The following is a 25,666-nucleotide window of genomic DNA, read 5'->3' on the forward strand; positions in this document are numbered from 1 at the left end:
ACCCCGATGCAAAGGGAATAGCATGGCATGGCCTTGTCCATCATTGAAAAGCAGTGTCTGGCAGGAACTTCTTGCCTGTTACTAAGATTTCCTAGCCTTGCTGTAACAAACAGACCATCTTGATGCAAGTCCATCTGAATGACGGCCAAAAGAGAACGGTCCAGTCCATCACTGGGGTGTTGTTTCAGGAGTCCCAGTTTGAACACAAATGCTGCCAGGAAACCAGCCTTTCCCTTCAAAGAGCTGGTATTTGCATACAGCTGCAGTTCACACTGAAGTTACAAATCCTTGGGGAGAAAAAAATCCTCTCTGCTCGCTCAGAAACACACAGTAACAACAGCCAGCAAGTATAAGACCTGGCACCTTCCACACAGTACGGTGGTTTATGGTAGGACTGTGCCTGATGCAAGGTTTAAAATTAGCCCTTGACCATGGAAAAAGCTACAAAGCTAGAGAAAGTGTTGACATTTGGATGTGAGATTTGCAGACCAACACAAGTCAAATGTCTAAGCCATGAAATGATAGAGGAAAAATACACGAGAAAAATATTTTTGAAGCAAGGGACTAAAGATTGTATGAGGATGGAGGAAAGTCTTCAGCCTATAGCACAATTTGAATGAAGAGCTTTTGCCTTTATGCCAGCTGACCACTAAGATGTGAATGCAGAAGCTTAAAAGCAAATGATTTATCCAATTTCCATTTAAAGATACACAGCACTTATATACTGTTTGTACCTCAGTCTCCCAATTTACTTGTCCAAGGTTCTTGTGTCTGTCTCTAGCATTTCCAATAAGACAGGTTAATACCTATACTATCATGACAGAAAAAAAAAAAGAAAAAAAAGGGAGCCAAAACAGAATGATACTTGTCCAAGAAATTCTTAGTACTTACTTCAGCAGCACCCTAATTAAATTAATGGAAAAATAACAGCAAACTGGAGGAATACACAACATGGTATTCTTCCAACAAACAGAAATGCCACTACCTCAAACTTCTGCCAGTGGAAAACACCTCTTCCTCTGTAATTGACTTTGTGTTGAGCTCAGGCTTTACTCAAAACAGAATATTACTCATACTTGACTCAGAGAAATGTAAGCATTTCTTTTTTCTCTGCGCTCCTTTCCTGAAGGCATTGCTCTGGAATAAGTTTAGATAAATGAGGAGCACCAGCAGATACCACAAGAGATCAAACATTTATTTAATCATAAAAGTCCAGTTGATAAAACTATATACAATAATCCATGCATACTGCCCAATTCACAAACATTTAAAACCTGTTTAAAACACAGTTTGCACAACAGTTGGACAGCAGGGCAGTTTCATTCAGTGAGGGAATAGTCATGTTTATATTTTGGATGCTGCTTGTAGCCCACTCTCTCCCCAGCAATAAGGCTCTGGATCACCCACTCTTGCGAGACAACAGGCAGCCGTAAAGCTTCTGCACACTTCAAGACACCAGCTGGACAGGAAAGGTCAGTCACCACCACATCATAAACACCCAAAGCAATATCTGTACAGGAGAAAAGACAGGTATGTGTCAGGTGAAGAAAGAAAATTCTGCTCTGCAGCAGAACATCATAGAAGCATGGAATGCTAAATTATTTGGTTTGACAGGGACTTTAAAGCTCATCTCACTTCACCCTCTGCTTCCATCCACTGGAGCAGGTTGCTTCAAACCCATCCAACCTGGCAGATGAGTGTGTTTCACTGCTATAAATCACTCTTACATCTCAGTCCTAGGCAGTGAATTCTCATTGTAAAAGTCAAGACACACCTACAGCAACCCTGCACCTCACAAGAAAATATTCCTTTTAGTCCAGATAAAAATTAGAAGAAAACCAGTAGCCAACAGGACAGGCATGACCCTGAGTCCTGACCTCAGGCTGTGAGTGCTAGGGCCTGTATCACATGAAGAGGGACAGCCACATTCAGAAGGACAAGGGAAGCACAATTTGAGAGACCAATAGAAGGTCCAAGAGCAACTCTTGCCTATTTTCCCCTTTCAACATAGGTTGGAAGCTGATGGCTTGTGTTCTGAATTGCTGTGGCATCTTCTCTGCAAGACAGGTGTCCTAGACAATCTATATACAGATTACATTCAAGTAGCAAGCATCTGCCCTTTGCCTTCCTTTCTGCGTACAGACAACCTTGTGAACCATCCCAGGTGGTTTTAAAGCACATTAAAGACCACAGCACCATAGGATTCCTTGAGAAACTAGCCAGTGAGTACCTTTGTTGTGAGCATTTGAGTAATGCTGTTTAACAGATGCTGCTCCCCCTGTCATGAGAATTTCAGACCACAGATCCAGGAAGTTCTCTTGCTGGTCTGACACCAGGAGAACCTTCAGGTTATGGAAAGGGTTTTCTCGCGGGTGCCTGTAGAGTAAAGAGAAACGCAGACTGGTAATATCCAGTAGTCTAGTCATCTGATTTGCTCCCATATGTTTTTTTTAATATCTTGCATACAATGACCCACTCTCTTAGCACCATTCCTGAAGTACTTGGAGTGACTGTCCTTTGTTTAGAGAGTAACAGAGCTAGACAGTGTTGGGGTGTGTGCACAGCAGCCTATATCCAAAGTTAAGCTGAACTCTTCCCTAATCTTGAACCATCTTTTTTGTGCACATCCAAATTGCTTCCACTTTGATAGGGCTGAGCAGGAAGACATTGGTCTCCTGCCCAAAAGCATACAGCTATCTATAAATTTGTGTCTACCCCTCAGCTTGCCTAAGGAGTCTGACCTCCTCTGTCATCTCAGAACAGACTTACTGGATTAGACTCCATAGAAAATGCAGAAGCCAACTTCAAAACATATCAAGGGGAAAGGAAATTAACACAGCAAACATCTCCTTTATCCATTTCTGAGCAATTAGACAAATTAGCCGAGGGTGTAGGAAGCCTTGTCCTGAATTGTCTTCCTCATGAGAAGACTGACGCCTTCCTTGCTTCCAAGGAGACTGTTTTTTTGTGTGTGTGGCACCCAAATGTACTTTGGCATTAGACGTCACTGTAAATCCAAGGAAAGAGATGGAAGTGCTGTTCCTATATGGAAAGGAAGCATAGGGAGAGTACTCGGGTCCCTTTCAGTATTTGTAGCTATTCAAGAGCCTCCCAAGTGTAACAGGTTTCTCCAAGAATCTGTAGACTCAGATCATGGTTATTCGGCACTCACCATTCTAGCAGTTTTTGCTCCTGGAGGCTATATCCAGCTGGCAAAAGGTAATTCCGATAATTTTGAAGCTGGTTAGCATGACAGCTATCATGGACCCAGATATGAGACACACAAGGGATCCCTCTGGCAAGGCACAGCAAGTATTTCCGAGTTCGACAATGCTGATCCGCAATTAAAAGACACTTGTATGCTGCGTTACACTTAGGGGAGAAAAGAAGGCATGTAAATAGGAGACAGTGCTTGCAAAAAAAACCCTGAAATTATCCTGCTGCAAAACAGTTTAAAGAAGAAAACAACTGAAACCCTGATTTTCACAGCCATATTATGTGAGAGGTGAATTAGATAAAGGTAGTACTGATTTCAGAATTTGTTTAATAATATCCTATTCCAAGCTCTGCAGTTCACAGGCAAAAACTCTGTCTAGTAGTTTTTGTATCATAGCTCTCTTCCAGTTCAGACAAAAGAGATGATGTACCTTTTAGTATGAGACTCAGTAAGTCACTAGACAAGATTGTTTCCTCAAGAAAGATGTTCCAAAAACAATTTTCCATCTTTATTTAAAAAAAAAAAAGAAATTAAGTGGAAGCTACACTAAATTATTGTAGTTGTCCAAGTAGATCTGGTAAGTGAAAAGCTCTACCTCTAACTGTTCCAAGGCACACACCTGTGGTAGGACCACATCTGGAGTACTTCATCCACTCTCAGGTTCTGCAGTCTACCAAAACACCAGACATGCTGGAGCAGGTCCAGCCAAAGACCACGAAGGGGCTTGGGCATTGGAGCACCTAACATACCAGAAGAGGCAGAGAGAGCTGATCTTGTTAAAGATCAAAAAGGAGGGCTTGGGTGGACTTTTTAATGCATATTCATGACTGATACGAGGGTGTACAAAAGATGCAGCCAGACTCTTGTCAGTGTTATCCACTCAAAGGACAAGAAGCAATAGTTACAAACTAAAATACAATAATTTTTTTTTTTTTTTCCTAACTGGATCAAACTGCCCAGAGAGGCTCTGGTGTTTCCATCCTTGACGATGCTTAAAACACAAATGGACAAGGACCTAAGCAATCTGCTCTATTTGAACCCACTTTCAACACAGCAGTTGGACAAGATGAGCTATAGAAATTCCTTCTAAACTCAACTATTCTGTGACTGTTGTTCTAGATTAGTAAGTGAACCCTTACCTGGGTCTCATTGAAGTCTTCCAGGATATAGCCAGCTCCTGCTCGCAGCTGCTGTGCTATGTAATGTTTATCATACGGAGTCCTCTCTAAAAAATCTACAGCAGAAAATTCAATTTTTGACTACAATCTATCTGGTTATGCTCCTACACCTCAGTCTACAAAACCCTCATCCATTCCAGTAAGAGATCCCAGCCATTCCCCCAAGAATATCTAAAGAAAATCATCGAAAGACTCAATAAAAAAAAAAAAAATTAAAAAAAAAAAAAAAAAAAAAAAAAAAGCGGGGAGGGGCAGCAGAAAGGGCATCACACCACTAGCCAGATGAGCACCCTGTCACTTCTTTGACTGCATGAAACATAACACCAGCAAAGGCTAACTGGAGCAATCCATTCATTTCAAGTTCTACGGCTTGCCAGCACTATCCCTTATGTCACAAAATCTTCCTTCTTATATTATACTATTCTGACACTGCTGATTTCAGTAATTTTCACACCTTTCTTGGCTTGCTGAACAGGCCTATAATCATCACTGATGTTTGCCACATCTTAGGCCATAAGTTGGCTAAGTCAGAGACTGAGCCAAAGGATTCTGCAAAGGATTAAAGAGCAAAAGGGTAAACAAGTACTCACACAAATGTCTGATCAGCCAGTATCCAGCATTTTTCCTGAAGACAAAGCAATTCACTTGAAAATGCAATGGATAAGATTTGCCTCACCTTCTTCCTCCTCGCTACTCCCAGTGGGACCATCTGATGGCTTCTGGTGATTGACCAATTTGTCACTTGGTGTTGCCATGGTGAGAAGAAAGGCATAGCCCAAAAAGAGGGTCTTATTGTGGGGCAAGGGTCCATGGTCACCCTCCAGTACTGGGGGATCTGCAGCATCTACACCTTCACAGGTGCTTGCAAACTCTCCACCTCTCACAGCACCTGCAGAGAGACAGAAGCACCATAAGACTTCAAAGATATCTTACCCAGTGAATCTGTTCAACTCAGATATTGTACTGCAGAAGATAGAGAGGCAGGATGGGCTACGATTACACTAGGCAAGGTAGGGATCTTTTATTCTTCTGGTTGCAAACAATTTTCAAATCAAAATATGAAGGAGTGATGGAACAAGTTTGCAAGTCTTATCAATATCCTGAAACAACACTGACTGCTGCGAGGCATCCCTTTAACAGCTTTCAAGGACTGACTAAAGAGGTAAGAGAGGGACAAATCACAGTATTAAAGTCAAAACATTTCTAAAAGGCAGAGCTGAAAAGATGGCAAGCAAATACTCAGACTATGCTAAAAATATCTCTGGATGCTGAATGCATCCAGTCTCAAACCATGCAAAACAAAAAAAAAAAAAGAAAAAAAAAAAGCCATCTCCTTTTTAGTTATGGAAAGTGGAAAGATCAATTACAGAAAAAGCAGTGATGAATAAACTAGATGAATGCAAGTTCTCACCAGGCTTTGTCATTGCTGACTTGCGGCCACGTTTAGCTGGGGATCGTTCCTCTTCAGAAGCAAGAAGTTTCCTTTTCCCAGACAGTGAGGCTGGTGGGGCACGTGGACTCTCCTGCCCTTTACGGGTGGGAGTTGTGCTGCTGCTGGAAGTGCTGGGAGAACCAAGGTTACTCCGTCGCTTCCTCTTCCCCTCCACCAGATTATCTATAATCCAGTATGCAGGAATTAGTCACGGGCTAGTCACCAAAGTCCACTAGCTTTCACTCTACCTATCTGTACAGTGGCTGAACTCAGTAGTACCTAGAAGATACATCCCACCACCCTCTGACAGAGGAAAGCAAGAAAAAAAACCAAAAAACCTTTCTTCTCAAGCCCTGTACCCTGCTTGTCTGTTTTCCTCCCAGAGCTGCTGGGACTTTGTATCAAAGCAGCCATCCACCAAGTGTATTTAAGTATGGCAAGCACCTCTGTCCTTGAAGCAGACCACTTTCTACAAGCCAGTCAATACCACTAAGTCACTGATTCTGAACAATAAAAGGATCTCAAAGATCCCACTATAAAGTACCAAAAGCATCACTGAATACCTAGAAACATTTAAACATTAGCAATTCAGGTCAGGTACTAGAGTTACCTCAAAGGCACAAGACACAGAACAGCAGTCAGCAGCTCAACAGCACCTTTCCTTACCAAGACTGATGTCAGCTGCTTTGGTCAGGGGGGTGACAGGTTCGTAAGGACCTAGCCCAAACTGCTCCCGGAGCTTATTTCCTTGTTCCTGAGACAGGATAACAGATATTCGTCTGTACCACTTCCTCTGGCCGTCCTTTTCAATGCAGTAGTACAGCTCTCCAGACTCCTTCCTGTGTCCCTTCACCACACCTGGCATGACAGAGAGAAACAGCTGTTAGCCAACCACACCCACGCTTCTCATCCTCCTGAAACAAGCACCCAATTCTCACTACATTCAGCAACTGAGAAAACCAAGGATGAAACTCAAGCACTGCTCTTACCTGCACTGAAGTACTCATCCTCAGAGAGTGCAGTCACCTCTGTCTCCAGTGGGATAGGATCACAGAGCAAAATATCTTTTCCTAGCACATCACACTCATATCCGTCATCGAAGAGCAGCTTGTACTTTCCAGCTCCAACATCTCGGGTAATCGTCCCAGAATAAAAGTACCCATTTGAGGACCACTTGGCTACAACCCTGAGGCCCACAAAGCTGCTCCCAGTGGATGAGTCTGCACAGCCCAAAGGACCAGTCACCACTTGTAATGGGATTTCTGGAGAGTCACTTCGACGTAAGGCACAGAAGCCAGAAGTGTCAGATTTCTCTCCTTCCTCTGGCAGGCGAACTGAATGAGCAAATGATTTCTCCTCAGGTGATGCTGTAGTTGAGAGATCCTCCATACCTGGCAGTCCAGCTAAATCTCTGTAGAAAAAAGCAGTCCCAGATAGGGGAGAAAAAAACCCAAAAAGACAAAAAGCATTCCCAGAAGGATCTGAAAAAACAATTACTAAGTATAAAATACATGGGTGAGGTGCTTGTAGCTGCTACATGATATAAAAACTAACTTCTGAAATACTCAGTACTCCTTTTCCTCTAGGATGTTAAGATAGAAGTTCCCCACTCTCTTTCTTGCAATAAATTAAAGTTATAGTCTCCTTTTTCCAGGGTACCTTGTTCCTGTTGTTCGAGATGGTGGGCGTCCTCTTCTTCCTCGTCCACGAGGTGTCACAGGTGCTCTGCCAGCCTGACGAGTGCCAGGCATAGAGTCCTCCTCTTCCTCACAAGGCAGTGCTCCTGTCTGGCTAACTCTGAGTGGTGATGCAGGCTGCCCAGGTCCTTTCCTAGGGCTAGAGAATTTATGAATTAACTGCTCTGAGAAAAGAAGCCAGCTCACTAGGATCCTCACATTTTTTTGATCGTCCCACAACATATCCAGAAGTTTGCCTCTTTGCTGCTAAACTGCAAAACAATGCCTCACAAAAAAACAAGCTACTCCTTCAGGAAGGACAAATGCAAAACAAATACTACCTCCTTATTTCTGTTCATCAAGCCAGATCTTTTTCAGAAAACCTTCAATTTAGGTCTACCCTGCTTTCCATTCACAAGCCAGACGTTCATTTCTGCAAAACATCTCTTCCTCTTTTCCCAAGACTCTACGCTTACCTCAGTTTTCCTAAGATGCCTCTGCCAATGGGTAAAGCAAATTCTCCGGTTTCTGTCCCACACACTTTCCCTTTGACAGCTCCAGTTCCTCGCCCTGAGCTGCTGCTGCTGCTGTGCGTGGCAGAATGACCACTGCTTCCTCCACTGGATGTACGGTGCAGACTTGAGGCCTTAGATGAGAAGGAGCTGACATCACCAAGGTCCCCTGAGGTCAGGGATGAGCCCCCTGCAGTTCTAGAGGAGGACACGTCAGTCTCACATTCCTGGCACTCCACTACAGGCTCCTCAGTTTCCTTAAAAGAAACAAAAAGAGGTTTGTCTAAGATGATGCAAGCGCTAGATGCTTTACAATCACTGGTCCAAAGCGCAGCCAAGCTGTGACCACATCTCGAAGGTGATGACAGCCATCTCAGACTTCTGGGCTGATCCATGGTAGACAGTGCATCTCTCACTACAGGCCTGAGCTGCTCTGTGTCAAGAAGTCACATCGAGAGCTCAGTCAACAGTGTTAAGGAATACATCCAGTGCAGGTAGCGCAGGGCTGCAAGTGCAAGCTGCATGTTGAGCCTGTGGGGGTGAGAGCCCAAGCAAAGGGCTGTGGGACCTGGACAGTCGGAGGCACAGCAGGATCTGAGGACCCCCAGACTTTCCCACGCTTTTCCAGTTTAGACCATAAGGGTATAAAAGCCCAGGGTGCCCTTTGTTCAAGGTCTCTCCTTGGAGGCACCACCTCAAGCTTTTATTTTGTTATTTATTTATTGCAACAAGATTAAATTATTTTAAGGATCCAGATGTCTGAGATTCTGCCATGGGAAACCTGGGGTCCAGCGGATGAGGAAATCTGATCTGACTGTGTGAGTGTGGTGTGTGCAGGGACTCAAGCAGGGCAGCCTTCAGCTCACTGGAGCTGCCCACTGTGCAGGGGCCCCAGTCCCAACTCAGGGGGCGTGGCTGTGACTGCCAGAGTGGCTCCTGTTTGGCTGGACAAGGAAGTTTCCATATATATATATATATATATATATATATCTATGTATGTACTAAGAGCTTGGCTTGGTATCCAACTGGTCTGGCTTTGAGTAATTCCCACCCTTCTAGAGTGTGAGACCGCAACAAATACAATAGGAGACAATAGGAGCCTTTGGTGCCTATAATCCAGGATCAGTTTCAGACAGCTTGTCATCTGGAGTTATTAAAGCTTTATGGATATAAAAACATGCATCTATAAAATAGTGACATCAAATGCTGGTAGATAAAGTGGAAAGGGTTATATAATTGTGATTACACAAACTATGTAAGCATATTTCAGGACACAATTCTCCATTTTTATGTTGCAATAAGGAATTTCATGTGTAGTATCTGTTGTAAAAGTATTGAACTAGTTTATCCTTTTGTGTCATTACTCACTGTGACTACACAACACAAGACTCTAAGGTGATTTACCTTTATAGAATAGCAGTAACATTCTACTGCCAGCAGGCTGATGTGATTACTATGATCATCAAATCAGAATTTCTCAGCTACCTTTTGTGATTCTTCAAAGACTTTCCAATTAATGAATATACATACTACAACACAACTGTACTAATAAAAGGCTAGTTTGTTCCTCAGTTTTAAGCTGATTTTTGAAGACCTCTTACAAAATCTGGTACACAGGACTCAAAAGACTGTGGTTAAAAATGAAACATGCTAAACTATCTTACGTAGTTCGAATTTTACAGGAAGAAGTGATTTTTGCTTACTAATAGAATTTCTGCTCATTCTGAAATATCTCTATTTTGCCAAAACTCCAAGACTTTTAAAATAATTGGATGCACACAGTTAAGTCTTTTGTTGAGACCTTTGAGACTTGAAAGTGCCTTCAGAACACAAGGCATGAAATATACAGCATCAAAATCACAGCTTTTGCCAGTCACTAAAAGGCCTGCAAGTTTGCTCACAAGGAAAGCCTTGTCATCACAGCACACAGATTTGTTCATTTAACTTGTTTTCTGCAGTCACAACACATTTTCACTTTAACTACTTCTATTTTTCAGCCAATATCTCGTTCCCTTTAACCACGAAGACAGGGGAACGTACCTCCACCACCTTTCGCTCCACCTCTGCACCGTTGACGTAGTAAACGTCGGTTATGACCCGCGTCACGACAGTGCGCACCTCCCGGATGGTTCGCATGTGGCGACGCTGAACTCGGCCCTTCGGGGGGTGAAGAAGGTTAAATTCCTCCTCTCCCTGCAATAGAGAGGATACAGTAAAAACAAAACAGACCACAACAAAAAACAACCTATTTCTGAGTAGGGCTACCTCTGCAGTCGGTATATACCTACATACCATGTTAAAAGTACGGGAGTAGGGAATCTTTAAACATCTTGTTACAAATTAATGCAACAACACAAAAGAGAACTGAACTCATTTTGCAGACAAGTAGAGGAAGGGAAATCACAACAGTCCAAGCAGTAAACAGCAAACTTGTTTAGCATGGCTTCCGAGACTCCTTGAACAGACTCTCAGACACATCACATCAATCTTGCACTGTCTTTCTATGGCCATGTTAATCTCCTATTTCCCAAAGGACACATTAGTCTTAAACCAGGTTTAGTAAAAAATAATTTGTCTAGTCTTTCTGTTGATAAAAAACCCAACCCCAAACAAAAACAATCAACCAACCAATCAAAACTTGTCACATTTTTCAAAAAAATACATATGGATAAATTTGGGAAGTAAATGTATGCTGCCCACTGAGTATCGCTACCTTAGCGGTTGATTCAGGCAGCTTGTGACATTAACATTTTAAAGTGGTCCTTGGCCTTTTTCAATAGTAAACCAACTGTTAATGAATTTACTGTCTGAAAGGATACTTTAGTGTCCTAAAGCAGTTAAATACAGGCAGCCCTCATCCCACCTGACTGCGCAAAGAGTCCGTGTCATCTCCAGAGGTGTTGACAAGCTTTTCCCCACTCTCATCGGTTTGAATGTTCACATCTTGCTGCCCAGGTCTTTGCCCAGACATACTGGTTCCCATTTCCACCTGTCTACAGATTTCTTCTGACGTTTGTGTTGCTGTTGCAACAGTTGTTGGGGTAAAAAGACAGTCTGCTGTAGTTTGGATCCCTTTATTCTTGATCTCAGCCTTTTTTTGCTCTCTCTGCATTATTCTTCCATCTTCTGCCTGAGTGCTTACAACATCAGTCTCCACAGACTCTCCACCCCCTGCATCCGAAGATTGTTGATGGCAGTCCTGCTGCATCCTCTGAGGAGTTAGGATCTGTCCACTACTGCCATCTGCATTCTGTTGCTGGTACTGCCAACCACCGGGATTTGTATGTAATTCAGCGTCTTCTTGTGTGCCAGGAAAAATGAGCAGATCCCCCCTGTAAACCAGTTACACACAGATCAAAACTACCAATTAAAAAAACAGGACAACCAATATGCTGCCTCTCAAGTGAAAGCAGCATTTAAAAAACCCACCTTGGCGGTCACTCAATTGCTTCTTACAATTGCACAGAACTCAGAGAGTTTAAATAATAAAAAAACCTTTCAACACTTCTCAAGTGATACACAGGGCAGTAAAACAATGGCTAACAACGTACAAAACTAAGTGCTTTTTGAAATATAAAATTTCTTTATACACTCCACACATTAGGCACCAACTATACAACTGTCCAGAAGCATGTCATCTTGAAGTTACTTCAGGCTGCTCCAGTGCTTGACTAACTTGAAACTGATAATCACATGCAGCAAGAAGACACAGCAGCATAAACACAAATGCTGTCTAATGTTTTCATTAGAATTTTTCTGCTCTGCCAAAAGTACTGCCTCTGCCAGGTACTATAGGGGACACTCTACTGAGCCCAACTACAAGTATGTATTTGGCTTTCCTCAGGTACTTGAGGATTTTGAAGAGTGACTGTCTTCCCTTCTGGCTGTGCCTCACCCAGCCCTGGAACTCCCTATTCATTTTGGTCTTCAATGTAAGTGTCAAAACTCAGGTTACCCTTTCTACATAGACCAAGACCTCACTGTCCCATCAAAAGATAGAATGGAAAACACTGAAGAAGCAGATTTCTAGTTCTCCAGGCAGCACCCTCGTCACCGTAACGTATGCAGCTGTACAGTCCTTTGGAAGGAGGACAATAGCAGCAGCAACAACAAACAAAACTGGTCAGAAGATCTTAGAAGAGGAGACAGAAAGGGTATTTGAACATATGATCTCAATTTTCTCAAACCCAAGACTTCACTGAAGCCTATCAGTCTTCTGGAATCACATGGCTGCTCAATCGAAAGGTAAGCCTTTAACCATGTGAGACACAAACATACAGATTTAGTATACTTACCCTATTGTCCCCAGCCTTCTAAGTCACCCAAAGAAAATGGTTTAATGCAATTTCTTTGATGTAGAAAATGCATATATGGATATAAATCCAACCAGGACTGGCAGGCAAAGACTGCGAGAAGTTACCTAAATGTAGAAGCGGAAAGACCATGACCTCTGGCCTCATCCTCTCGACGAACCTCACAGACACGACTAAACACAGATGATGCTTTCTGGGAGCTAGCAGTGCAGATTTAAAACAAACAAAAATGCATCAGGAAATGAGAAAAACCCTCATACAGCAAAACAAGAATTCTCTAGCTCCTTATGAGTACAACAAAGAGTATTCAGTTTGTTGACCTACACAGCCTCAGAATGAGTGAGATGACCTGTCTCAAAGATCAAGAAAGAAGCTGCAATTGCACAAGTATTTTTGTCATTTCTGCAGACACTCTAACAGCCAAGAGCAATGGAACAATTCCGGAGAACACTGTGTGGAAAACTGCAGCACCATCAGGAGTTTCAGCATCTACTGCCACTGGTACTCACCAGGAGACACAATTAGACCTTTTATGATTGATTTCTCAGGAATTTCATGACATTGCAAAAATACTGGCAATGACAGTCATAAAGTAGACCCGTTTTACTGCTAGAATGCTCCTTGCCTCTATGTCTCCTAAGTTTTTTCCCTGCAGCTGATAACATGTAGAAAAAGGATCTACCCAGACCTTTGTATTAACTCCGCCCAGCAAGAAGCCCAGTTACCTGGCAGCAGCCTCAGCAGCAGCAGATCCATCTTTCCTGTCACTGGCTGCAGGCTCTGAAACAAGAAGGAAGGGAAGGATGATTTGGGCATCATCCAAAAAGACTCTCCTGACCTTTCCCAGCTTCACACACTCAGTGAAGAGAGGCTGAGAAATACTGGACAAAGGGTACCCAGGCTTCCCCATCCAACTTCTCAGAACAGACCAACATTTCTACAAATTTTAGACTATTAGATTGAATGCCACAGTTCTGATTGAAATCCTGTCAGTCTTTTATTATGGACAGGTCCAGAGGAAACAACAAAGACAATGAGAGGACTGGAGAACCCTTCCTCCAGAGACAGGCTGAGAAAGCTGGGCTTGTTCAGCCTGCAGAAGAGAAGGCTCCAGAGACACCTCATTGAAGCCTTTCAGTACTTAAAAGGGGGTTTATTAAAAAAAAAATAAAGGGAGACAGACTTTTTCTATGGGCAGATAGTGATAGGACAAGGGGAAACAGTTTCAAATTAAAAGACAAGATATTTAGATTAGACATTAGGAAGAAATTCTTCCCTGTGGTGATGCATTTTCATATGCTGCCTGGAGAAGCTGTGGCTGCCCCAACTCTGGAAATGCCCAAGGCCAGGCTGGGTGGGGCTTGGAGCAACCTGGCCTAGTGGAAGGTGTCCCTGCCAATGGCAGGGGGTGTTGGCACTAGATGATCTCTAAGGTTTCTTCCACCCAAACAATTCTATGATTATACTTTCCTTTATATATATATATATATTTTCCCTCCCAGCACAATCAAACTTCACTTCCTGTCCTGTGTACCATTGCCACTATATATCACAATCTGTAGTCTGCTGGAAATACCTTTCCTCACAACAGAGGCCTCTCCTCTCACTTCATCCTTGCTTAGAGCATTGCAGAAACAGAGAAACAAATTTAAGTGACACTGCCCAAAAAGAAAAATGAGAAAAATTACAGGGACTCAGAGACTGTCTTGGGGAATGCCACAGAGAGGTTTTGAGTTAGGGCTGAGATCCAGGAGGACCCATACACTTCAGGTTTCATCTTCTTACTTTCCAAGCTGAATGGCAAGGACTCCTCACTCCCATCATTCACAGGCGTAGCAGGGTTCATTCGCAGAGAAAGTTTTGCATCCGACTCAAGAACCACACCAGACTCTCCTTTCCCACACACTTCTGACACATCTGCTGGTACCACTGCACTTTCCACAGTGTCATTGTTGGTCCCCATTGTGCCCTCTGCTGTAACATCACTGGTCGCTATAGTGCTGTCTGGGCAAGTATCATCCACTGAAAACAGAAAAACAAAAATAAGAAACAAGAAGTAGCTACTGTCATTTACACTGCTGAGGTTGAGGTCCTAGTTTGGGTTTGAAGACACCTCACTGCATGCATTATTAGTAATGCTGCAGTAGTGGAAATTCCTTTCTAGAGATCTGAAGCACAAAAATTCTGTAGCACAGGTATTATCCTTCACTTGTGACAGAATAATTTGCTACTAACCAAGCAGAACAGACTTCTTTTCATCCAGCACTTGTAGGATGCTGTTCTGTGAACCTAGCAAAGTCCTGATAAAAGATGAGGAATACTGGAAACAATCTTAATAGTGCTCTCTTTTGCTACTCAGAAGGCTCCTTCACATTCTTTAACGGAGTTCTTTGCAGGACCACAGTGAGTGAAAGGAAGACATGCTCCATACCACCCTGGACTCAGGAAGCAAACACCTTCGGTAGAGACCAGGAAAACACTGGAAAACAAAGGAAACTGTGGGGAAGAGATAAGCCCTCCTCATGGAATGGGAGTGCAGCAACGTTTTTTGCCAAGGTAGGTTTGAATTATCCTATCAGACCCTGTACCAAGAATCAAAAGCTTCCAGGCTTTCATTGCAGAACAACCATTTGGGTCAAACTCACCAATTGGTGTGCTGTGTCTCCTGGGTCCCATTTTGAGATGGCCAGTAAGAGGTGGTGTTGTGCTAGTTAAGGACTGAATGACATCACCCTCCTTCGGCAAAGTAAAATGAAATGGGGTTCCTGAAAGACACAGAGCACCACAACTTGTAATTTCAAGGGTCTACTTTAGTTCAAATATCAAAAGCACAGCTTTTTTTTCCACAGCTGTGGTTGGATAATTGACCCCAATACATAGAACCAAAACGTATAGAAGTGTAAAAACTCAAAACCAGGATCTATCTTGGATTTGATTTGGGTGCAGCCCCAGCCGGACTCTTGCACTGCCCAAGGTGTATTCTTTCAATAAATCCCTATTTTATTCCTTTTGCTCTTTCTAGTCTCTGTTCCAAGCCAGCCTTTCCAGGGAGCCCAGAGGGCTGTGGTCAGTGGTGCAGAATCTAGCTGGAGGCCTGTAGCTACTGGTGACCCCAAGGGTCACTGCAGGGTCCAGCCTCAATTTATTCATCAGCGATCTGGAAGAAGGTTCAGAGTGTACCCCTGGCAAGCTCTCATCCACAGTGCTTACTGATTTATGCTTCATAATTTGTTGTCAAGGGATTAGACATCTAAAATATTCATTATGAAAATAATTATTATGATAACAAACCTTTAAGAGTAGAGGGATGCTCTACAGCTCTTCACACCTTAAGGACTGAGTGCTGGTAGGAGAGCAAATACCACCTGTACATACTTTTCTGCCATGCTTCACGAGTCTGAGGGAAATCATGTAGAAAATCTCAAAAGCCTGAACTCTCTCCTAACACCAATCAGCCCTTTAGTGTAATACAAATGCATAAACCACAAACAAGCGTTCAAATTAATTTTCTTTAAACAAGATTTACAGTTGTCTTTCAAAAGAAAACCCATCCAACTGTGATGCGTGTACATTGCACTTAGATTTGCCTAAGAAAAAAACCAAAATATTTTGAGAACAGTATGAGAGGTGAAATATTATCTGAAGTCAAACACAATTTTGTTTATGCTCTCTTAAAAAGGAAGTTTTGGACTGTGAATATTGTGACCATACTGAAGTGGAACCAGACATTTAACCTTGTTATATAACTGTAGCTATTTATCTTAATCATCATTTCAGCAGTGTACTGCCAAAATTATTGTTGTATTTAATAAAATCCATACTGTTCTTAAGTTCAAAGGTAGTACTATTCTCCTGACTGTGCCAAACTGTCCTAAAAAAAGCATGCAGTTCCAAATGCCGTGGACTTGTTCACAGAAAAGTTCATCTTAGATCACAAAATGCAATGGAGTCAGAATATCTTTGAACTTCCTTACCAGTATTTTGACTCAATCCCCTCAAAGCATTATTTTCTGTATAGTAAAGCTATTTTTTCTTCTTTCAGTTAAAGGAAATTGGGAATATTGTAGCAAAAATTTCATTCAACTTAACATTAAATAACATTTGAAGTCCTACAGTCTTTTCCTAACAGACTTCATAGAGGGGAAATACGTATTCTGACACTAAAATCATTCTTTCTTCATTCCCATTTAAGGACTAGAGAAGTGTGTTTAAAAATGAAGCCAGCTAAGAGGCACAAGCTCCATGAAACAAGTGCAGTATCCCACATCTTGTATAATGACACACAGCATGTTAAATGATTTCAATGGGTCATGACAATACCTGCTGAGCCACAGCTTGTGTGCGAGTGAAAACCCATTTTACTTTGAAAAACTCTCAAGAAAAATTTGCTATATTGGTTTCTAGCTCGAAGTTGCTCTGTACATCCCCACAAAGAAAATTCTTCTCTAAGAATGAAGAAAAGGAAAAAGAAAACAAGGAGACCTACAAGAGGGAAAGTACTGACTATCACACACCCTATTCCTTTCAAGGACCCTGCTGTTGTTGCTTCTTGAGTGGGGGAGAACTCACAAAAATCCCTGAACATTGCCAAGGTCACGATGTTTTAAATTCTTCAAGCTGCCCCGCATTTCTACCATAAAGTAGTGAATCAGGAGCAAGAATTCCACACCACGGGAAAACAGCAAAGTCATGTTCTGCATGTAACACAGTAAGGTGTAGTGCTGCTTTTAAGAGAGGCTGCTCAACTTCCTTCCAACAGCAATGCTCCCTGAAAACACTGAGGACTGTACACAGCTGTCCTTGGCATTATTCAAGTTACACACCTGTGAACTACTGAGCCAAATTCACTTACCACCGGACGGACTGGGGGATTCAGAAGTTGCCTTCTGTGGCTGCATTTGCTCTTGTTGATCCAGATTCCTTGTTGTAACTGTATACTCCATATTCTTTGGCACCTGATCCTCCTCCTGAACCACTCGTGTTTCAACCCCTCTCTCTTGAAGGGATGGCTGATTGCTTATTATCATTACCTGTCCCAGTTCTGAACAATCGGGATGGTTTTTGGCACACAATGCCACTTCTGATTGGACATCACCCTTTAACTTTGGAAGCAAAATGTGCTGCTCCAGTAACTCCCCTACAGAAGGCTTAGCTAAACCTTCATTGAGCTTTGCCATGTTTTCTGCAACAGCCTTAAAAGACAGTTTATCCGTGTTCTTTGCCTCCCCAGCAACAGAAGTACAACCTTTCAAAGCTTCTTTTCCCTGACATTCTAGTCCAATCTTTTCTAATTCCTGGGCTACATTATTGCTATTTTTACAAGAATCATTCACTGCTGTATCTTCATAACACTGTCCTTCCCCTTCAAGAATAAACCTATGAGAAAATGTTATATTAACATGAGACCTATCTTCCTTTATTTGCTTCTCTTTTACTTGCAGTTTTTCTTCTTGTTCTTCACACTGAGTCTCAGGAACTTCCTCAGGTTTGGAAGTCTCTTGAGCATATGACAAAGTTTCAGGCAGACCAGACTGATTTGCAGCAGCCTGACTTCCAGAAATACACTCGATCTCTTGATGAACTGTAGGGGCAAATGGCTCATCTCCTGCAACACCTGCACAAACAAATTGTCCTACAGGCATTCCCGCAGTCTCTGCATCCTCTTTTTCCTCCTTTGCTTTTTCACAGTTTTCAGATGATGCTTGATCACCTGCATTCACTTTCAGTTTTATTTTATCATTCTCCACAGAATAGAGTCTTGAGTCTGAGGTCTTGCATTCAGAAATCCCCTCTACCTGCATGGTCTCACTGTCTTGGCCTGTGTTCAGAGAGCCTGAACTGACATCAGTATTTGTGGGCTGGCTACATGCACTTGCAGAAAGCATCAGTTTACAGGACTCAGGAGGCTGTGACGCAGAGTCATCCGTAGATATCTTTGACAAAGCATCTGTGGATCCAGAGAGATCTCCTGGTAAGCATAAAGGGGTTAAAGCAGCAGTTTTTTCTTCTCCTTCATGCTTCCTCTCTGGACTCTGAGTTGGAACAAAGATATCCTAAAACAAAAAAGTGGGGCATGAAGTATTAGGGCACCCCAAGTAGGATTGTTTATTACTCCTAAAAAATTACACTGGATTATGGATCAAAACAAGTTTAGCACAAAACTACAGACTTAAAAACAACCAATGAGAATAAAAACAAACATCCAGAACTTTTTTTCCACATATTTATATGAGCCATGATTGACCTGTTTTTGCTGAGAAAAATTATCACCACACACTACTATTTAGTACATCTGTGGCAAAGTGATACACAATCCTCGATATCTTCCATTACCAAATCACAAAATACAGGGCAAATATGGCAAATTAGTAGCTATTTTCACTGGAACAACCAAGGGCCCTGGAAAGATTCTCTGTGATAACTATTATATTAACACAAATGTTTCTTTCAGCTAAGGAGAAGCACTGCTTCAACTAGTGGAGTTTCTAGCAAGTTCATGTCATTCATACTATTAAGGTATAAACCCACAAATTGTCTGTTAAATCCTTTTGAACATTATAATGTTATAATTTCCAGAATCAAAATGTGCAAAGGAAACAATGGATAGCAATAATAAGCAACTGGAGAAATGCAGTGAATAAATTCTAGCCGTGCAGGAGAATAAAAATGCTTTATTATGGAACAGCTTCCCTTTCTTTATGAAAAATTATGCTAAGGTCCTGCCTGATAAAAAACTAATTTATGGTGCAATTTGAGATGCAGGATACCCAGGCCAGCGTAAGAAGGCAGCAGAGTCTAAGACAACAGCTTCTATGTTCTGTAACTCCCTATGCCCTCTTAAGCTGTTCTGCATTTCTCTGCAGGAAAATCTGCCACGCAGTATGACTAATATATAACTGCCCCTGGTGGGAACAGGGAGGTTCATGAGAACAGCTTAGTAGGGAAGCTCAACACAAAAGAACAGAGGCTGACTCAAGCACATCTTCTGCATCAGCCATATAAAAACCTCAGAAAAGCTGTATACATGAACCTTACATGAGAAAACTCTGGCTGTGATGGTATAGGCAAAGATCCAGGAAAGAAGGTGGGGGTACTCTGGGACACTGGAGTTGAAGCCTGTGGCTGAACAAGAGGTCTTGAAGGGATACAAGGGAGGGCCATCTCCACCAGCATATCTCCTTTCCGCTTTTGCATCAGTTCTCTTTCTTCCACAGAGATAGATATATCCATCTGTTCATCTGGTTTGAAAGAGCAGAAAAGATACCAGCACTAAATTCTTCTGTTACGCCTAAGTTTCCAACATTCTATTAAAAGATTTGTCTTCAGTGGTGCATTCAACTTTGTAAAATCTCATCTCCAGGGGCATTCTTTTTGAAAGTGGGGGGGGGGTGGGTGGGAAATCAACAAAAACATCTGTATTCTTACTTTCAAAGGGGGAAGTAAGTGTTTTGTTACAAATTCACATGAGTATTTTGCTACAGGTCTAGAACTACTACAATTAGAAAAAAAGTGTCTGAAATTTATAAAAAAGCATTTTTCTGAGGTATTTCTTTTCCTTTTGCTATCTTTATTAAAATGCAACTAAATCCAGACCCCAGCTAACAAAATATTTGTTCTAACAGTATTTCACATTCTGTAACAGCAATCTCTCAGAGTGGAATATTTGATTTTGTATCATACTAAAAAGCCTGCACAGATGGATATCTTATCCCTGATGGTAAATGCAAGCTTAGAGAAAATATTTAGCAATGAACATATCATATAGAATAACTTCTCTTTAGGCATCACAATTTAGGATACACACGAGCATATGAAAGGTTTTACAAATATTGTGGAAGTTGTCTGTATTAAGGTAAAATAACATACATGATGTAATTCTTATCTGTCCTTCCTATTGCCCTAACAGTACAGACTCAATACAGGTTTCTGCCTGTAGCACGAACACCTTGTCCCTAAAGAAGGAAGGTAATTGCCAGCAGAAATCTGTATGCCATACAAAGCATTTCCTATCTTTCAAGTGAAGGGGCACTATCAACAGTACAAATTTTATTGGGATAGCTATGCAGGAAGTATCAATAGCAGATAGAGAATCATAAATAAGACAGTCACAAATATAGATCTCCCTTCATCTACCCCTGTCACAGCCAAGTGGAGAGAGATAGGGCTGGCAAAATCATCTCCTTTCTCTTACAGACCTCTCTGTTGATGCTGACTCCTTTCTCTCATTGGCAGCTTGTACTGATTCCTTTTCTCATGGGCAGTTTCACGTAGCCCTGACTCCTCCTTTCTTTCTGCATGGCTGGGAAACCCCAAGCTGGTCCTTCCTGGCCGCCTAACCCCGAGTGTCCCTCACACAACATCATCGTATCTTAACTGTCCCTTACACGACCCCATATCCTCTGGCTCCTCACAGCACTGCCAGCAGCCCTCTGTTCCCTCTGCATCTCCAACTGCAAGACCTGTACAGAACAGAAAGCTGACCTACTCCTTTATATCCTCTATGGCCGGGCATAGATGTTTCTTCTTTGGTAATCAGTACAGCTGCAGATCATTGGGGAAGATTCCCTCCTGCACTATCCCAGCTCTCCACATACCCCTTTACTGTTCTCAGTCCTCTTTTACTCTTTAAATATAATTTTAAGAGATTTTGCAAGGGCTCTGACTATAACAGTGCACAGAAACACAACCAGAGATGGTATGCAGAAAAATGTTACCTTCTACTTGCTTCTGTTCAGTAGGACTGCTGGGGACAAGGGCATTGGGTCCACATGAAACAGAAGGAGGAATAACTAGGCCTGAAGAGACACTGCAGACCAAAAGGAAACATGGAAATGAAAACCACACCTCAGTAAAAAACGCATTAAGTTCTTCTCCCATCAAGCTCCAGCTTGTCACAATACAACTCCTCTCATGGCAGGCGAGTGCCAGGTGTTCACCAGTAGGAGACCAGCCACAGTCAGGGATCACATGGCCACCATTAGCTGCCACACCCCTCTCATAGTGCAAAATTAAAACACTGACTGCTTAAAATCAAGCACGAGTCCTTATGTAATTAAGAGAGTAGGGGGAATGCACTACTGCAATGAAGTTCTTGAAAGAGTTTGGGGATTTTTTGCTTACATGGAATGACCCTCCTGTACAAGGAATGCCTGTCCAGAGAGCTGCAGGACTTGCAGACTGCGGGCAGGGGTGCACGCCAGAGAACATCCCTCTTCCATCCTGGTTATCGGACAGCTACTCCCTGCAGTGGCTTTGAACAAAAGGAAATAAAGATAGAAATATGGCCAAAAACTACAGTGACCAGAAAATTCTGAGGAATTAAACTCATGCTATTGCACAGCTCCTTCTCAGATAGGCAATGACGAGCTGATTTTCAGAGCTGGTGAAGGACTGCATGTGACAGTTCAGTAGGTGAAATGGGAGCACAAAATAGTTCAGATGAAAAAGAAAAATTTGAACAGATTTTAGACTGTACAAGTCTTCCTACCTTGAAATTGAAAAAAAAAAACAAAAACAAAAACCCAACGGCTCCAATATTGGCACACCTGATCCAGCACTAGAATGCAAATATAGGCAAGGTTCTTGTAAGAAAAGTCACCTTGCACTGACCACTGACTCAGTATGAAAAGAAGGTTGATATTGAGTCTTCTGGATACAGAAGGTTCATTCACATCATCAGACCAGAATAGACAACACTGGACAGAAGTTTGCCTACACTACTTATCCATACTGGTGTGTAATTAAAAAGGCAGAGCATTATTAGTTTCAGAAGAGGATAAAAGTTGGGTTTTCATTTTGCTGTTCAAGGAGCACAGAAAGAAAGGAAATTGATTATTTAACAAGCCAGTAACCATTCAAACAGTAAGTGACATTTAGACATTGTTCCATACTTTAGTGAAGGAGGCTATGGCTTCTCAAGTGTTCTCAATTTTAGCAGAAATCACATGAAGAATACTCACAGTGCTCTACACCCCAACATATCACATCTGTAAAGATCAAGTAGGTATGATGTTTGTAACTATCTCTGGGATGGACATTTTGCTTCTGCTTGTTTACTGTTACCTGTTGCATGATTTTCAGGAAACATCTCTTCCTGAGTTGACAAGATATCTGACTCCTCATGACCAGAATCAAGGGATTCTTCAGGTTTACTGGTATCACTGACAGGTGTTCTCTTTCTGGTATGCTCTTCTGCTTCCTGCAGAGTTCTGGAAATGCAAGACACAGTCTTTGACCTAAGAAATTCAAAATATGAAGACCATAACATTGTAAAGAAAAGTGATCAGTAACAGACAGAAGGCATTCGCTCTTGTACAACACAGGAGAAAAAAAAGGAGAGAAGAAGGAAGACTAGCTTCTCCTGACAAAGTAACATTCTCACCCTCAGTAAGTTACACTTTCAGAATTGTTTTTTACAGCTTCTACCAACCTAAGTGATGCTTGAATGGACTGCAGATTGTTCTACTTTTATTCAATGCAGATTCTAGGCATTCAGTTTCAGCTCTTTAACATTATTTTGCGGCAGAATACGATAATACAAGATGAGTTAAGCATTATATAAATTTTATGCCGGATAGAATAAATACTACTCAACAAACTGAAGTTTCACACTTTTAAAAGCAGTGTGAAACACTGTTAAAACAGTTAAAACCACAAAGCTTACAATAGCAAATACTCAAAAGCATCCTGGAATACCACTACTTATCCTCCAAACTCCTCCTGTGCAGCCAAAGCCCATGCAACAGTGATTAAGTTATTCCAGGTTAACTTCTGTGACTTAAAATGAATTATCGCTTCTAGTACATTCCAGTCATACCGTTTTAGGAAAATTACTGGCATATTTTATTAAGCAGTGAACTTGCCCTTCAAAACAAATCTATTGATACCTGTGTTCAGGAGTTTGACATCACATCTTTTCTCATCAAGGAATGCTGAGAGCACTCCTTAATCAGCGCTGCTGCAAAAATGTCTCAACAGCACATCATCTTTCCCTTTACCTTTCTCTTTTGCCTTGAACCCTCTCCCACATCTAAAAATCCAGTAAAAAAAGACACAAATCAGCTTCAAAAATGTCCATAAAAGACCTATAGAGAAAACAGATTGTTTTACCTTTCAGACTTCTCTGCCTGGCTTTCCAAAGTAGTATGTACTTCTGTGCTGGAGTCAGTTTCTGTGTTGTCCCAACAAAGTTCCACAAAGAAAGATATAAAATAAAAATATTTGTTACTCAAGTCACCTGGATTAATATACAAATAAGAAAATGTAGGTCTGTAATTTACACAATACCAAATACCAAATACCAAGGCCAGCTTTATATGAAAAAAAGAAATCCATTTTGAACTATCTATGATAACAAGAAGGAAAAAAAAAAAAAGAAAAAAAAAAAAGACAGGATGAGGTTTTTACCAGGGAGGGAATTCCGTATCAGATTGTCTAAAAATTTTGGAAACAAACTAGGAAAGAGAAGTGAAAGCACTTGGACAGGTACAAGATTAATTAGCCCAAAGGAGAGAGGGGGCAAGTTTTTTTGCAACTATTGAGCTGTGAACTCATTTTTGAAAACTACTAATACTGTACTTCCTGTCAAAAAAATGTAACATTTATAATTTAAAGAAACCAGATAGAATCTACACAGCAGCAAGAAGACACCTATGATCATTTTCACTTACCATATTTAGACTCATTCTTCACAAGTCTGGAAGAAAGGACAGCAGGTCCAGAGTGAAACTGATGCCTCACATTTCCCTCATTGGGCACAAAGTCACTCTCAAAGTCCTGGCTCTGCGACAGCTCTAGAACTCCAAACTGCAGCTGTGACATGCCTGCATCTAACACCAGACATCCATTACAAACGTATATTAAAAAAAAAAAATCAAGAGCCATCTATCCCTTTTACAAGGGCAAAAGACATACCCTCTAACATGCGAAGTATTTAGGCTTTTGCTGAAACTCTGAATAAACTAAATGATCTGATTGCAGTTGTATTCATTAAAATATGGGAACAAAACAAGGACAGTGGCCATTAACTCAGAAATCTGTATTAATCAGCATGAGCTTATACAGTGCCATTAGGAACTGCAGTAGACTTTCATTTCACGAAAAGAAAATAATCTTGATAATACACATTCTGTGTTTGAAAATCCTCTGACGACAATGAGGATTATGCCAGTTTATAAAAAGGCTCCATTTCTAAGCAATCACAATGCCTGCCTCTTCTAAACCACCTTCAGTCTCAAAGATCCCTTCAAACCATAATAAATCAATGGGTTTTTTTCAAATACCAAAGCATACCAATCAACTCCCAGAAAAGGATGCCAATTTCTGACCTATTACTAGCGGCACAATTACCCCAGGTGAAACAAATGAGTCAGGTCAAAATAACCGCACAGACAGTCGACCTGATTCAAAACCCAAAAAACCGACCTGAAATGGGGAAGTTACCTTCTACACACGGCGAAGAAGCGCAGTCCTCAGCATCCCCTTCCCTTCGTTCCCCGGCCTTTCCAAGGGCGCTGCAACAGAGACGCTCGCTAACGGGGCGCAGGGCTCTGCGGGCGCCTTCCCGCGGCCTCTGCTCCACAAAGGGGGCGCTCCGAGCCCCCCGCACCGCACGTCCTGGCCGGGCCCGAGCACGGCGGTCGCGGCAGCGATGCCGCCTTCTCAGCCTGCGCTCAGCACGACTGAGATTTCAGCAGGCCGGAGAAGCGGCGGCCGAGAGCCTCCCGATGGCGGCTCCCGCGGCCCGGCCAGGCCCGGCCCGGCCCACGTACCTGCTCTCCCCGTCGGGCGGCGGAGACTCCACCGCCGCGCAGCCCTGCTGTCCAGAGGCGCTCGGGCGGGCCGCGCTCTCCATGGGCTCTGCAAGCACAGCGCCGTCAGCGCGGCCGCGGTACCGGAGCCGCCGCGACCCCGCGCCCCGCCCTTACCTGCGAGTCGCTCCCGCGGCGCCCGGCTGCCGGCAGCACCGCCGATGATGTCCTGCAAGACAGAGGCGGGGGCGGCGTCAGAGCCGGGCCGAGCCGGGCAAGGCCGGGTGGTGCTGCCACCAGGCCGGGCGCTCACCAGCACGGGGCTCGGGCTCCGGCGGGCCGGCACGCCGAGCCAAGCCCGCTCCGCGTCCGCCTCCGCGCCCGGCGACTGCGAGTCCTCCACGATGAGCAGGGGAGTGTTCTGCTGCGAGAAGCCGGGGTCCAGCTGGCTGCTCCCGCCGCGCTCCATGCAGGGCGCCACAGGCTCCAGCCCGGCCGGGCCCTATGCCGAGCGCCCGCCGCCCAGCCCGGCCGCGCTTCCCGCCGCCGCCATCTTGCCGTGCGCCGATTGGCGCAGGCGACCCGTCCG

The 25,666-nt window shown here is 42.8% G+C and overlaps 1 protein-coding gene across 2 annotated transcripts; it reads right to left on the reverse strand.

The window, feature by feature from the left end:
* Positions 1–1,174: 1,174 nt before the first annotated feature.
* Positions 1,175–25,651, reverse strand: TP53BP1 (tumor protein p53 binding protein 1). Of its 2 annotated transcripts, none has more exons than XM_056500101.1 (27): positions 25,391–25,651; positions 25,255–25,306; positions 25,099–25,186; positions 24,770–24,840; positions 23,998–24,156; positions 23,438–23,498; positions 22,391–22,536; positions 21,449–21,578; positions 21,043–21,134; positions 19,364–19,566; positions 17,181–18,381; positions 14,974–15,093; positions 14,114–14,350; positions 13,054–13,108; positions 12,436–12,528; positions 10,879–11,347; positions 10,056–10,208; positions 7,980–8,272; positions 7,487–7,663; positions 6,817–7,238; positions 6,494–6,685; positions 5,807–6,010; positions 5,072–5,284; positions 4,357–4,451; positions 3,173–3,372; positions 2,231–2,376; positions 1,175–1,510 (listed from the first exon to the last, which is right to left on the reverse strand). In XM_056500101.1, the coding sequence occupies exons 1-27, from the start codon at positions 25,544–25,546 to the stop codon at positions 1,320–1,322; spliced, it is 5,619 nt and encodes a 1,872-aa protein (XP_056356076.1). In that variant the 5' UTR covers positions 25,547–25,651; the 3' UTR covers positions 1,175–1,319. The 2 variants fall into 2 exon arrangements, with proteins under 2 accessions (XP_056356076.1, XP_056356075.1); XM_056500100.1 differs by having other exon boundaries at positions 22,391–22,563.
* Between the last annotated feature and the right edge of the window lie 15 nt (positions 25,652–25,666).

Source organism: Oenanthe melanoleuca, chromosome 10 (assembly GCF_029582105.1).
Source record: "Oenanthe melanoleuca isolate GR-GAL-2019-014 chromosome 10, OMel1.0, whole genome shotgun sequence".
In the NCBI taxonomy this organism is placed as follows: domain Eukaryota; kingdom Metazoa; phylum Chordata; class Aves; order Passeriformes; family Muscicapidae; genus Oenanthe; species Oenanthe melanoleuca.

Coding starts and splice junctions, on each gene's coding strand:
- TP53BP1 (XM_056500100.1), bottom strand. CDS start 25,546: ATGGAGCGCGGCGGGAGCAGCCAGCTGGACCCCGGCTTCTCGCAGCAG. Junction 23,499..23,997: donor GAAGAATGAGTCTAAATATG/GTAAGTGAAAAT, acceptor GGGACAACACAG/AAACTGACTCCAGCACAGAA. Junction 21,579..22,390: donor TCCTGAAAATCATGCAACAG/GTAACAGTAAAC, acceptor TTTTGTTCAAAG/CCACTGCAGGGAGTAGCTGT.